The sequence below is a fragment of the Cuculus canorus genome, chromosome 3 (assembly GCF_017976375.1).
Source record: "Cuculus canorus isolate bCucCan1 chromosome 3, bCucCan1.pri, whole genome shotgun sequence".
Taxonomy (NCBI): Eukaryota; Metazoa; Chordata; class Aves; order Cuculiformes; family Cuculidae; genus Cuculus; species Cuculus canorus.
In genome coordinates, this window is record NC_071403.1 from 70,845,013 (window position 1) to 70,860,097 (window position 15,085).

At 44.5% G+C, this 15,085-nt stretch overlaps 1 protein-coding gene across 6 annotated transcripts in view; it reads left to right on the forward strand.

The window, feature by feature from the left end:
- The window catches only part of ALK (ALK receptor tyrosine kinase), a 298,563-nt gene that overhangs the window by 194,228 nt on the left and 89,250 nt on the right, over nucleotides 1-15,085 (forward strand). For all 6 annotated transcript variants that reach the window (XM_054063538.1, XM_054063534.1, XM_054063535.1 and 3 more), the window contains exon 5: nucleotides 2,282-2,409. In XM_054063538.1, the coding sequence (XP_053919513.1) occupies nucleotides 2,282-2,409 (128 nt within the window). The remainder of the gene's footprint in view (nucleotides 1-2,281; nucleotides 2,410-15,085) is intronic.

Consider the following 15,085-nt stretch of genomic DNA (forward strand, 5'->3'; position numbering starts at 1 on the left):
TTGCTGCAGCCAGACGGCCTCTAATGCTTGATCCACAAATGAGTGTGGGTCCATTAAAGAGAGGGTGTTGTATGGGAAGGTCTGGAGATCAGAACTGTATTCCACCACAGAGTGACAGCAGAATCGACTCCCACCTGGATTTGCCTGCGAATCTCTCCTAACCTAGCAGCTATTTTAGTGTCCCTGATAAACTCACCAGTTAATGTCATCTTTAGCTGATTTATTTTTGTGCCTCTGAAGAAGGAGGCTGCTGGGATTTCCTTCCACGTGAATACTTGAAACTCACAGACGCTATTGTAGGAATTTGTGCCACAAAGTATGAATGTGTTCTGTAATGAATGTGGACGCGAGCGAGCCTGCCTTTGCCTTGCATTGCGGGGCTATGAAATACCTGCTTGGCAACTGCTCTGGGAGTTAATAAAGTTTCTGCGGTAAACTATGAGAGGCCAGAGAATTTCAAACTAAAGTTATTGCACCAGTAACTCAGAAAAGCAATTCCTAAACCTCCCAGCACATTTATCCAGAGAGTTAGTGGTAGCGCAGAAATGGAAATCGTTGTCGAGACCCGCTGCATACTTGGAATTAAAATCCGTCCGTCTTGTGAAGCTGAGGAGAACGGTTTTCATGATGTACGGAGGCTGCTGTATTTCATAACAAAAATCAAATCTAGGGGGGTGTTTTTTTCTGTTTGTGGGGAAATCCATATTCTATAATCCCTATAATATACCTAACTTGGGATTGCATCCAAAGGAATAATGCACACAGAAGCCAGGCAGGTAAAATGTGCTCAGTGCTTTATGGTATTTCATGTCTGTTTGGGGGAGGAGGGTGGCAAAGGAGTGAGAATGCCAACGTCCCCTTCTCAGGCAGGAACCTTGAACACAGAAGTTCGGAGGTGGGATATGGAAATACAAGTAACTGCAAACAAAATGGAGCGTGGCAGCCCAGTTTTACTCTCTTCATAGGACAAAACCCATGTGACCGTGGCACTTAGGAACATGGTTTAGTAGGCATGGTGCAGTTGGGCTGATGTTCAGACTGGATGAGCTTAGAGATCTTTTCCAACCTTAGTGATTCTGTGATTCTTTGATTTTTCCCTGTAACAGAAGAGAAATACAAAAAAGAGGGTTACTAGTGCTGGAGGCTGTTCAGAATCTCCCATCTCTGATGTTTGTGATTAGCGGGCGGGCACTGCACAAGCTGGGGGGAGAGGGGCGAGAGGCTACATGTCGCTGCCAAAGAGATACGCGCCCCTGGGGCAGCAGCCCCTCACAAATGGTGTCGGTAAGCAGTTTCACTGCAGCCTGTCCCCAAGGACATGCGCTGGAGTATGTCATCATACATTTGTTTTATTCCTTAGAATCTTCCATACAGGTCAGAATTCCAGAATACTGGGGGAAAGCCAGATACTTCTGTTTTTCCTGCCTGCATTTAGAGGTGCTGTGTAAGAGCAGAGGGCCTGGGAGCAGTCCTGGGGCTGGCTGACAGGGTGTTTTGGGCAGCAGACCCAGCTGATCTAAGGGCAAAAGGTGAACACTAAAGACAACCAGCCCTCCGCATCTTCTGGCATCTCAGAGAGCAAATGAAGCTCACACAGACCTTCTGTTCTCCTTTACTCTTGGCGACAAGCAGACTAAGTTGGAACACTGTTGGAGTGTGGTGTTAGTCTCCAGAACTGTAATATACTTCCAGTGTTCCTTGATTTGCTTGGTGGGACTCCTTGTTTGTTTGGGAGGCCAGGGGCACATTTCAGTTGTAGAGCTGCCTGCGCATGTGGATGTCCCAGCCAGCCACGTTCCCTCAGCCAGCAGCACGGTGCTGGGAATGCAGCTCCCATGCCAACCCTAGAGACTGGCTTACGGCCGGAGCATGTGAAGGGCTTTGCAGGGAACAGGAGGGAGACCAGGGAGGTGTGTGTCCACACTGCAGGTTTCACAGCTGGCTTTGCATGAAACTCAGGCATTTTTTGAACTGTGAACAGACATCTGTGAGACATCTAAGAGGACAGAGGTGTGACAGGAGACGGCCATGCACTACCGGTTAGCTGGGCTTTCCACATCTCGGCTGGGTGGAAATCTCAGTGCTTAGAAGCTGCTTTTGCAAAACCCACAGGAGGTAGAGGCCCTGACCACAGGACACCAGGAGTGGTGCGAGGGCTGGGGCGGGGGGCACAGGGTGACCGCACATGCAGAGCTGCTGCGCAAGTGTCTGGTCTGTGTAGAGCAGCCTTGCTTACCACTCTTCTTCTTTGTTCTTTCTTCTTGCGGTTTGGTGAGACCAGGTGGGTTCTGCTTCGAAGGAGAGTTGGACATCTAGAGAAACCCTTTCGGATCTCTCTGGAGTACATTGCCCATGGGAACAAGAGTATCGCAGCCGTGGATTCCTTTGCAATGAAGAACTGCAGCACAGGTAATGTAGAGGATATTATTGCTTCTAGCTCATGATCTCTTGGGGCCTTTCTGGAGAGGAGTATGGTTTCTGGCTGGTGCAGAACTTGCACAGGATGAAAGTGTCTCATCAAATCAGTTATTTAAATAAAAATAAAGGATCTCTTTCAGGGAAGAAATTTTTAGTGTTGCCTGAGGTGTTTTTAACTTCTTGAAGGAAATAAGATATAGGGGATTTTGCCCCTATAGAGGAAATTAGTAGAGAAATTCTATTTTGGGATAACCAAAGCAGCATTCATCCTGACTTGCCATATGCCTGGCCTGATGCCTTCACTTTCTGCAGCAGAAAGCAGAACAGACGAGCGGTTCCTGGGCAGAGAGCGTGTGAGCCATCCTTTTGACATTCCCGGTAGCAAGTCTCAGGGTTGTTTTTTTAAACAACTGTGGGAAACTTGAGCCTAATGAAGTGTGCCTTTCCTTGGCTGTGTCCCAAAGCAGTGATTGCTGAGTAACCCCTAAGAGCTCAGCACAATATGTGGAATTTTAACAATTGACAGCCTTACTTTCTTAAATACAAGCTTCATTATCAATTCAAGTATGTAAATTCAGTGCTTCAGGTGAGAAGCTGCTGCATTTTAGCTCTACCAGCTTTATAGAGCTTGTGAATCATACTGAACTCCTTAGGTGGCACATCAGTGAAGAGAATTATTACTCATAGCACGTAGCACATCACCTTGTGTCCATTTTATTTATTTGGAGCACTGCTGAGTTGAGCTGCATGTCCTTCTCTCCAGCCTGGTTTGGACAGGAAAATCTAATGGATAATGTAGGATATTTTGGTTATCTGTGTTGCCCTCCACAAAGGCCAGCTGTACTAAGGGGTTTATTGCAATGTCTGTGCGTAGAGGTGGTCTCTCAGCTCCAGCGAGGAGAAGCCTGGCACTGTGCTGAAAGCACATAGAGTGCTGAAAACACAGTCTGAGGTATGGAGCACATGCTGATGTCTCTCTGGGGCTGGAAGAAAGTATTGCAAAGCCCAAAACAAAATGGGAATGGGACAGAAGCCATTCAGATCCACAGTGCTTTGGGAATTCACTGCAACAATGTCATGGCACACTGCACGTGTGCACTGAGGTCCTCAGTTCCTGTGGAGGGAGCAGGATTCTCCTCCTGGGGGTGCCCGGAGAAGAGCCACCAGTGAAGGGCTAAGGTAAAGGATGAGGTTGGCCAAGCAAGCTTGTACAGACACCTTATATCTCCTGCAGGCGACCAGCACCAGCTGCTGGGGCTATGGGGATTTTTGTGAGCAAAAGAAGAAACGTATTCCACATTTGCCAGCAGGCTTGTAGCAATCGGCCACTGCTCTGCTCTGTGTACTGGATGGGGTGCCTGAGCAATACCCCAGGGAAGCAAACCCCTTGTTCCTGTTTCAGTGCATGAAACCTCAAGCCTTCTGCACGCAGCTGAGGATGTGGAGCTGTCTCCTTCCACTAGAAAAGGAGGTGGTGATGAACAGCTGAAGGTGGCATCTTAGGCTGGGAGGGAACAGAGAAAGCAATAAGAAGAGATTAATCTCAATCTAATTTTTCTGCACCTGTTTGAAGCCTTTAGGCAGCTGAGCTTCATGGTATCTTAATGTCAGTGAGGTACCTAAACATGGCTAAACTTGGGGAAAAAAGCACTTAAGAAACAGTAAGAAGCCTTCAGCCTAATCTTTCTAAGCCTTTAAAAGACCATATGCACAATCTAAAAATAAGTAAAGGCACACAGACAATCTTAGGAAATGAGTCTGCCATTTCCATAGGTGGATGTAAGTTTGGATATAAATCAAATGCCAACAGGACTTAGAAGAAGGTAAGTTTGAGGCTGGGATTTGCTTTTGAGCATTGGGAATTCCCTTTTTGGGGGTTCTTTAATCCTGGAAAAGGTGAGGAGTGTTTCATTTGAATTGAAAAAATAGCAGCCTGTCTGGAATTGAATGGCAAATTAAAGTTAAAATAATTTCAGATGCTGGTAAAATTCTGATTTTTTAAAAAATTCTAAATTTAAAAATTCTAGATTATTATTCTATCTAACATAATTCTGTCATTGCAGTGTCTTAACTGTACTCCATATTCCCCGTCTTCTTTTGACAGTGCAGCAGATGAGGAAGTCGCAGTGCTTTATTTCATGAATGTCTTCCCATTTTCCAACTCCTATGATGTAATCGGTCCTAGTCAGGATGGCTTGATGGATTAAAGGGAAGCCCTGGCAGAGCGAGGGTTTTCATTTTGGATGTGGTGGGGTTTGGGTTTTTTGTGGGCTTCTTTGTTTGTTGTTGAGGAGGATTTTTGAAATGCTCAGGGCAGGCAGAAGCTGTACTTGATCCATCTCTCACCATCTCTGTAGCATCAACACTGGTCTTCTCATGCACTCCATCCTATGGCTTTCATCCTTTAGGGCTTTTTAGCACCTGACATGCACTGAGTGGGTTTTTCCTGTACAGAAAGTTTTCCTGAGCCACAGGGTTAGGTTCTGACTGGAAAGGCCCTGCAGTCCGTAGGCTGCTTGGGTTGCCATGCGCTTGGAGCAGGACAGGTAGCAGGTAGCATTGCCCAATGTCCCACAGCCAACTGACTTTCCATTCCTGTCTTAAACATGAATCGAGCTGTGTTTATCCGTGTGTAAAATCTGAACCATGAATTGTCTGACGTTCTTTGTTACAACTTACTGTTCAGGAAAGCGCAGTATCTAGAGCAAAAACAAGAACGGCAAATTGTGGAGAAGTAAGACATTAATTTAGCAATGTCAGGTAAGAATTTGTTCCTTCTACCACTGCGGTAATTGGTGCAGGGGCATTTTATAGTTAGTGGTAATTTCTAGTAATAAAACCAGAGTTCATTTCCTAAGTAATGTATTGACTTGTTAATGATATTTAATGGGTTTCCTACTGATTTTTTTATTACAGTTGTAAATTAATTAATTTGCTAAGTTATTTCCAAAAGTCTTAATTAAAGCCCTTACTACTAAGCACAAGGAAATGCCAAGACGTAGTTGTACTTAGAACTGGTAACTTGAACACTGCTAAGTAAATTTTTAAGTAAGGGGCGTAGAGACCGAATGCTTCTAAAACCTGTAAGAGATTTAATGATGCTCGGAGGCTGTTACGGCCATTATCTTTATTTCAGCCACTCTGGCCGTCCAAGGGGAGGCACTTAGCTCTCAAGTGTTCAAGCTCAGTAAGCAACATAAAGAGCATGTGTTTTGGAGAGGGGAGAGTCTGTGATGTTGGTTTGGGTGATGCTTCTGTCCGCTCAGCAGGGGCTTCTTTCACGAGATACTGGAAGCACACAGGAATGCACTCATTGCCTTCAGAGCTGGGAAGGAGTGGTTCTGGAATGAGCTTGTGGTTATAACACATACAAAACTCCTGACAGTTGATGTTACATTTGTACTAAAAGCAAAATCTGTGATCCACAGCAGAGGAGCTCTGGCGAAAGGGAAAATGTTGAAAGCCTGAAGGTGATTGTACTGGGAAAAGTGATAGTGAGGGAAGAGCAAGAGTAGGGACTTGGACATGTATGAAGAAATCTGTGCTGCTCCCGAGTAGAACTCATCATGGTTCTGTTTGATAAATAGTCTGCCAACAGATTTATGAACCGGCTGGAGGAGATCAATAAGGGCTTTCTCCAAACACAGTCGCTGATATACATGAATCATTACTGCAACAAGGTTTTTGTGTATTCAGACAAAACCAGAATAGCTATTGTTTCAGTTCTGCTGTGTATGCTCACATTCTGCAGTTTGTCTTGTAAATTAATCTGCTGACAGGACGTTGTGGGTAACTGAACTTAGTGGTGTAGCAATAAGTCCATCTGCAGAATGAGTTCTTGGTGCTTCCTATGGCAAAGGTGCCTGGAAAAATTAACCTCTTCCAGACCAAGACCTGAAATGATATTATCGTATCTGATAGAACTGTAGAACAACCCACATTGGAAGGGACCTCATCTGCTTCAGCCTGTCTTGGGAAGGGGAGCCAAGATGAGATTAGCCAGCACCCTGTCCAGCTGCATCTTGAAAGCCTCCGGTGGTGGGGTGGGGACTCCTCCATGTCCCTTTGGAGGTTGTTCCAGCATTTGTTTATGCTCCCTTTAGAAAGCTTAAACATGAGTTTCTAATCAAAGCCCCACACTACACACTTACAGCTAATTTATATGTTATACAATCTTTTTAATTAATTATTAGCTTTTAATTCAGTTTTATTTGAGTAAAATTGCAAGAAGTTTATGGAAGATTTGTGAAGCAACTAAATTGTGTCAATATATTTTTATTACTTATTTGCTTAGTTGTAATTATGGGGCAGTGGAAGGAAGACAACTGCCTTCAGTGGAACCAGCCACGTCATCTTGTATGGTCCACCATAGCTCAGAAAGTCAGGGAATAGGGCAACAGAACACTAAGCAGTCAATATTATGCTATTGTTATAAAACTGAAAAATAGACATGATTAAAAGAAGAGTAGCCTTACGTTTCAGTGGTAGTCATCTCAGTTTGAGGTGTTGGACCAGTGTTCATCATAGGGAGGTTGGAGCGAGGTGGGTACCAGTCTCCTCTCCCAAGTAGTATGCAATGGGACAAGAGGAAATGGCCTCAAGTTGCACCAGGTGAGGTTTAAATTGGATATTAGGGAAAATTTCTTCACAAAAAGGGTTCTCGGGCACTGGCAGAGGCTACCCAGGGAAGTGATGGAGTCTCCATCCCTGGAGGTATTTAAAAGATGGGTACATGAGGTGCCTAGGGATATGGTTTAGTAGTGGACAGGTATAACTGGACCTGATGATCTCAAAGGTCTTTTCTGACCAAACCATTCCATGATTCTATAGTACTGACCTGGCCGGTCCAGGTCATCTTTGTGCAGAGGAAGCCGGTGAATTCCCCTGGGCATTAGTGCTGTGAGTAAGGAGGCTGCCAAGCAAGAGGGCAGATCTGGCACTAACTGCAGTCAGTGGGAGTTGTTCAGTGTGTTGTGGTTATGTTCCCAATATCCTTCATTTAAGAAACAAAATGAGGCAGGTGGTCCGTACTTCTCTTGTAGCAGCTAGTGCTATTTGTGCAGCCCTCCGAGTTGGTTTCCCATGGATCCCATTTCACTAAGGAAGCAGTTGGAAAAGCTTTCCTATTTTAAGGATATTTGTCTCCAGCTGCTCTGGCAGCCGCCTCCCTCCCTGCTCACCTCCACTCCCTCTGGGGTACAGCTGAGGACTCTGCCTTCAGGTCCTGTGCCAAACCCATCCCTGACCTGCTGGGCTTTTTTAGTCCTGCTCGTGTTGGAGAAACAACTGTTTTGCAGATTAGCGTGGTGGCTGTAGTGAAGTTAAATCATTTGAAGCTAATTCCAAAGTGAAAATTATTTTACTTGTGGTTTGTGCCCATTTAAATAAAATAAATTTAGTGCCCCTGTTATGGGCGTATCTTTGTTTTCATTTTTCATTTTCATCTTTTTTAAATTAAGTTATAGTAATGTTAGGAATAAAAAATTAAGCAAATTTAGTCTTAATATTGCTTCCCCAAAAGGCACGGTAACTCAATTAGCAATAGAGTAGCTTCTTACAGTAATAAATTAGTGATTATGCATTTCTATTGCTGGCTGTGAACGCCTCCTTCTTATGGAGCCCAATTTAGAAAATGATTCTGTTAAATAATGTAATGTATTTAGGACATCAGTGTGCTCACCCGGGGATGGGAATGATCAGCCTCGGTATCTGGAGCCTGGCTGTCATGGCAGGGTGCTGGTGAGTGGGACCAAGTGTTCTGCTGCTGTATTTAGTAATCGACCAATTATAAATTTGCTTTTTTAAGATAAGAGGCAAGAGGTATGAAGACATGGTTTGGATGGCAGAATAATGCTTGTAAAGATGGTATTTAAAAGAAATGCATCCATACCGAAGGTGGAAAGGCTGGAATCTGCTGCCACAGGAGCAAGCACGGGTGTTCCTCAGCCAAAGCAGAGAGCAGCACTACGGAAAGGTATCTAGGGGTTCTGGTCAATGGCAAGTTGAACATGAGCCAACAGTGCACCTTAGCAGCCAAGAGGGCCAACCATGTCCAGGGGCACATCCAGCACGGCATCGCCAGCCAGTCAAGGGAAGGGATTGTCCCACTCTGCTCTGCACTGGTACAGTCCCACCTTGAGCATTGGGTGCAGTTTTGGGCACTACGGGATAAAAAAGATCTAAAGCTGCTGGAGAGTGTCCAGAGGAGAGCACCGAGCTGGTGAAGGATTTAGAGGGGAAGCCATATGATGAGCAGCTGAAGTCACTTGGTCTGCTCAGTCTGGAGGAGAAGAGACTTGGGGGAAGACCTCATCATGGTCTACAGGTTCCTCATAAAGGAAGGAGGAGGAGCAGGCACTGAGCTCCACTCTCCAGACCTGAGGGAATGTCAAGAAGATGCACCGGGGAATATTAGGTGGGACATTAGGAAAAGGTTCTTCCCCCTGAGAGTTGTAGTGCACTGGAACAAACTCCCCAGGGAAGCAGTCATGGTGCCAAGCCTGACAATATTTCAGCAGTATTTGGCCAGCGCCCATTGGTGTGAATGTAGGGGTTGTCCTATGCCGAGATAGGAGTTGGCCTTGATGATCCTTGTGGGTCCCTTTCAACTCAGGACGTTCTATGATTCTGTGAAAGCTGCAGTCTCACCACAGTGGGCAGGTTCCGCTACTCTAATTCGCAAAAGGCTGGGTGATTTAATTAAAAACAGAACTGAGAAATCTCAGCCTTTACAATTCCAAGCTTTAATACTGAGAAGAGAAGGGGCTTCCCATGAGAGGTATGGAAGCAGCTCAGGAGAGGCTGCGCATCCCTCTGTGCCCCTGCCAATGCTGGCAGTCATGGGCCTTAAATGCTTTTTAACACCTTGAAGAATTGGCCAATACATTATCTTTTTAATGCTGTATATGATTTTTATCCTGACCTTCTCCCTTAATTAAGGCTTATTTCAACAGGGGAGCCATTGATTCAGTGAAGGAAAATGAACTCTGTAATCTGCTTTCCCCAAATTGAACTTATTTTTATTACTATTAATTGCTGCCACTTAGTTCTGGTGATGTTTTAACTGCTTGGATTTATTGAAACAATCCCAGGTTTCACTATTATCATTTGAGGAATGGGGAGGACAGTGGTGATTTACAGATGACCCAATGGTTTTAAACCAGTGTTACTCCGGATTCAAGGATTTATGCAAGCCGACTCCATTGTGTGAGTTGATGACAGTCTGTCCCTCTCCTTCCCCCTCCATAATAAAAACCTGCATTTTCCAAAGCTTGTAACAGAGGACGTGCAGAATCTAAACCACGTCAGGGGTGGGTTTGCTGTCAATTGTGTTTGATGTAGATCCATTAAGTTCCCTGTTAGCTGTAGGAAAGACTTTGATTCAAACAGGAGTGCTGTTTGAAGATGTTAAGAACTGGCTATGCAACTGGATTCATGTCGCCCCTCAGTACAAGAAAGACATTGAGGGGCTGGAGCGTGTCTAGAGGAGGGAGACGGAGCTGGGAAAGGGTTTGTAGCACAGGGATTGTGAGTAGTGGCTGAGGGAACTGGGGCTGTTTAGTCTGGAGAAGAGGATGCTGAGGGAAGACCTCATTGTTTTCTGCAGCTTCAAGAAAGGAGATTGTAGCAAGGTGGATGCTGGTCTCTTCTCCCAGGTAACAAATGATAGGATGAGAGAAAATGGCCTCAAGCTGCACCAGGGGAGGTTTAGATTGGATATTAGGAAAAATATCTTCACTGGCAGAGTAGTGAAGCACTGGAAGAGGCTGCCCAGGGCAGTGGTGGAGTCTTCATCCCTAGAGGGGTTCAAAACACATGTGGCCATGGCACTTTTGGACACAGTTTAGTACGCACAGTGGGATTGAGCTGATGGTTAACTGGATGAGTTTAGAGGTCTTTTCCAACCTTCATTATTCTGAGATTCTACGATTCTATGTTTGTGAAGAGTTACAGTGGTCTTGGAGAGGGGTGAGACACAGCGGGGAAGCTTAGAAAGTCAAAACAGAAGAGGAAGAAGATCAGGCATAGAGGACAGGAGTTCTACTGGGTGAGCAAAAGGGTAAGAGAGGGAGAGATAAGGAAAGTAGAGAAGGTGATAAACTGGTAATGCTGAAACCGAGTGACAGGAGATCAGGCAGGAATAATTGGTCTCAATAGTGGAAATTATTAAACAGTATGACCAGTAAGAAAGTGATTGGAATAAACATTTACAATCCAATTAATTAACTAGAGCAATCAAACTTAATCAGATATCCACTCAGTCAACCCAACTGAACTAACTAGATGGGTTACCAGTTGAATTGGCAACGAAACCAAGTGAGACTGAGGGAGAGTCAGGGAATTGTGAAGATGTAATGAAATGCAAAAGGATTAATGAATTATCAGTGAAAATAAGCAAATCCAGATTAGCTTGGATGTTCAGGTGGAAGCCAGTCCTGTTGTCTGGCACGACTCAAAAGAGCCCAAAGGGCATTGGTATGTAATATAATTTCTGGAAGTTGGAGAACAAGAATGAGGAGAAGATGGAACAAGAAGGAAAGAAGATTTTCTATGCACACTTCCAGGTTGTAGCAGACAAAACAATGCTAGCAGCAAGAACCTTATTTTGTTAAAGGCCTCTGTAGGTATCATACACAGCAGTTCTGAATGCTGCTCTGGAGTGATGCAGCACAAAGAAGACTGAGAGAAGGTGTAATTCCTCTTCTTTCTTTACTGCGGGTTTCTTTAGGTTGTGGCTTGAGGCACTAATATACCTCAGGGTTTATCCTCTGAAGTATTCAAGTTCTGTTTATTCTCTCTGCCTGAGAGGTCTCACTGCAAATCTGCCCCAGTCTTGCTGTAAGATCCTGCCCAGCTCTTCCCTTGTCTTGTCCAAACCCTTCCTCTCCTGCCTCGGGGAGCCCTGCTTGCTTTGTCCTGCTGTTCTGTTTCTGCAGTAGCTTTCTTAGCAAACCAAATTGCATGACCAAACCACAGATGCTCTTTAATAATTCTGTGCTCTCTGTGGTGTGGGAGAGGTGCAGCACGTTGGTGCCAGCAGCAATGGATACTGAAGTATGTACTCTGATGTGGAAAAGATGAAACTTGGAAGCCCTGACCTTGTAATTCCAAATCAAATCGATAATACATAACTAGAAATGCCGACTGACGGAACATGGTGCATCGATCTTGCCCTGAAAGATTTAAGAATCTATAATGAGGGACCAAAGTTCTCTGAAAACTTTAAACTGAATGAGGGCAGAGTTGGTCTGACAGGAACATCGCTGCTTTGGTCTTCAGTTTCTCTGTCGTTGCTGGGCTCTTCACAACCAACAGAAGAGTTTGGGCTGGAAAATGGAAGGGTAGGGTTAAAGTCCTAGGAGTTCTCTCTTGCAGTAAAGGAGGCAGGAGCTGATGCTCAGTATTTGCAGTGAGACCCATTACTAGAAAGTTACACTGAGTTTTAAATAATTTGATTGCAAAATAAATTTTTAAAGAAGAATATTTTCTAAAAATATAATTTAACTGATTGAGCAAATGAGAAAGCTAAAATAACCTTTTCTGTCGTTAGTTGAAAACAAGTTCTACTCCAAGAGATGTTTGCTGTACTTATCTGTGCACACAGCACTTTGCAGTGTTCTTCCATGCCTATGGTGCTTCTCTTCTGGTTTCATCTTTGGAGCACCTCCTGCTTCCTCTGCTGACTGACATCAAGCATGTTCTCTTGTTTGGACAACCCGTTCCTCCTCTTTGCCTTTACTTGTAAAACATTCCTGCTATCTAATCCCCTCACAAACCTTTAGGGTCATCATTCCTCCATTATTTGTTTATATTGGAGCAAGTAGTCTGCATCTCACTTGTTGATTTGTGGCTTTGTGTAGCTCCCACTAAATTATAACGAATGTGCTTGTACTTGGAGCTTCTGTTGGTTGCAACACTGGGCAGCAGCTGTGTTTGTAAAGCACCGCTGTTTAAGAGCAGTCAGAGCATTCTCTGGTTCTTGTTATCTTTTAATTTTTCGAGTAAGCAATGGCTTCCTTTCCTGGACAATTAGGGAGATTGCTGACTCAAAACCAAAGTGTCATGACCGAGCAAGATGCCATCAAATGGCAGTCAGGCAGGCAGTTACTCCTCCTAGACTGAAGACGATGGTGATAGGGTTCTATAGATACTACAGAGGAGTTTATTCCTGTCTCCAGTTATTCCCATTGCTACACCCTCTCAGAGCAGTGCTCACCGGTGAGTCCAGGCTATGCTATTCACTGAGTATGAGCCAATGATGGAGATCATGAATCCTTAACACAGATACAAAGGCGAGCAGCAGCAGATGAATAAAGGTGATCAATGCGCCTTGGCCAGGCCATGGTGCACGAGCAGTAGATTAGTTAGCACCAGGGTTGGAATTAGCTGAGAGGAAAGTGAAACAACTTTAAATAGCCCTTTCATCGACCTTAAAAATGAGAGCACAGTAGTGAAGAAGCAGATGAAGGCTGTTTGTGGCAGCACCAATAAACACCAGTTTACTGGCGTGTCTCTAACAAGTGCAAGTTGAGGGATGTGATGGATGGAACAGGAAAGGGTTGGGCTTCCTGTCAGCTCTGAGCTTGTGGTTTATGCTGGGGATTGCCTAATCTGCACCGGTGTTGGTGTGGTTGAGCACTGTCTCTAGGGACTTGCCTTAGGAAAACTGTCCCCCATTCCCAGAGTTACTTGAGCAGAGGGCTTAGTCATAGCAGAGCTTCCCTGTTTGCCAAAGGAATCTCATTGTGCTTGTATGGGTTTTGCCAAGTGTTCATAAAGAATGTGTGGAAATAGCAGTAGGTGACATGAAGACTTGTTCTTTTTCAGTTTACAAAGCCAAAAGATGAGTTTGTCCCTTTCTCCTTATTTCTTTGTCCTGACAGTGCATAGGAGATCTCTTAACACCTCCACATTCTGCTGGTGCTGGCAGCTTGTTTTAGCATTTGGGCAAAGGCCAGAGAATTTCAGTGGATAGGAGACAAAAAAAAATCCTCTCTTGAACTCCAGCTTGCCAAGCCAGTTCCCAGACAGTTCAGCACACTTCTCAGTCTGGACATCAACTGAACTGTCAGGGAATAAAATCTGTATAATAAACCAGTTGTCCAACTCCTGGCATCTCCAGATTCAATCTCCCTCAGCAAGATTTAGTTCAGACATTCGGATGCTTTGCTATATGAAGTTAGATAAGTTGGCATTCATCTTTTGTGACTTCAGCTATCTCAAAGTTAGGGATCATGTCACAGCTGGCCTCTCCGGTCCCTCTCTAGTCAGCAGAGAGAAAAAGAGGTGCTTCAGAGAGCAATTCATTCTGCCTTTCACATCATAGCATCACTAGAGTGTCAGGAAGGGGACAATGCTGTCCTTGAAGGATTGAAGCCTGGAATTTCTAACAGAACTCTCCTTTTAGAGCCGGTGGGTGCTTTAGTACCTGTAATCTATAAAGTCTGCCCACCAGTTCCTCCCTTCCAAGTGAGCAGTGTCAGGCAAGGACTCTTTAACAGATGGATCCTCTACTGAACACCCTCAGCGCTCACTGACTGGCATGCAAGATCAATCATTTTGTAGTAATTATTTTGCAGGGGGTTATTCAGAGTCTGTTAGGATAAATCCTGAAAGAAATGAAATGACTATTGAGCTCAAGATTAATACTGCTACCCAGGAATCCTTCACAGCACCAGCATTACCAACACAGGTTCCATCTGTGCATCTCTGACAGGGTGCTTCCAGTTAGACTTAGACACCTCAAGCTAAACCAAACACACCAGCTATTCTGTGGAACCTGTGTAAGTTGTACACCAGAGATCAGCCCTGGGTGTTCACCCTCTGTAGATATTTTGTAAGTGGGCACAGAAAAGAAGGTACATTCTGAAAACCTCCAGTCCTTTCACACAGAAGCAGATTCCGATACAGGAGTAGTTTGTCAGAGCAAATGTGGTTGTTGGGAGAAGCTGAGCCACAGCCATGACCCATCTAAGAGAATCCTGCGTATCAGATCACTTCTCTGCATCCTCACCAAGCCACTTACACCTAAAAGCTTTGATTTTTCTGTTGACCACATTCTTTCATGGGAGACCTCAAAGAAGGCTTTTTGAAAAATCTACTTAAATTGAGTTGCATTTGGACATTGGATCCCATGCTGTTTCCCAAGGAGTGGTAATAGAAGAGCGCATTACTTTTCAGTCACTTCCTCACCAGGAGGTGCAGTTCCCGCTCTTACATTATCTTGCTTATGTTCATTACCCTTGTGAATGACTCTGTCCCTTCTGTTTCAACAGAAGCAGTAACATAATACCTTATAAAGCCTTTAACAGCATTGCTTCTGAATGAGGTTAATATCTATATCATGAGCCACGTTTGCTTTGAACCTTCATTCATCATCCTTCTGCTTGGGTATCCAGTTACATTCCACAATTACTCATTTCAACTCCATTTTCTGGGGGTCATTGAGCTCTAGCCTAAATTCCAGCAGACAGGACACCCCGGGCACGATGTACCAGTAAGAGTCGAGGCAGAGGATTTCTGCTTCTGTGTGTTAGTGTAACCAGTGTTGTTTCTTCGTCAGGGCAAGTTAGAACAAAATGGTGGTTTGGGGACAGAAAATTGTGGCAAGTTTGGGTTCTTGGTTTCTTTTAATACGTATGTTCATTGTGTTTTAATAATTTTAAAT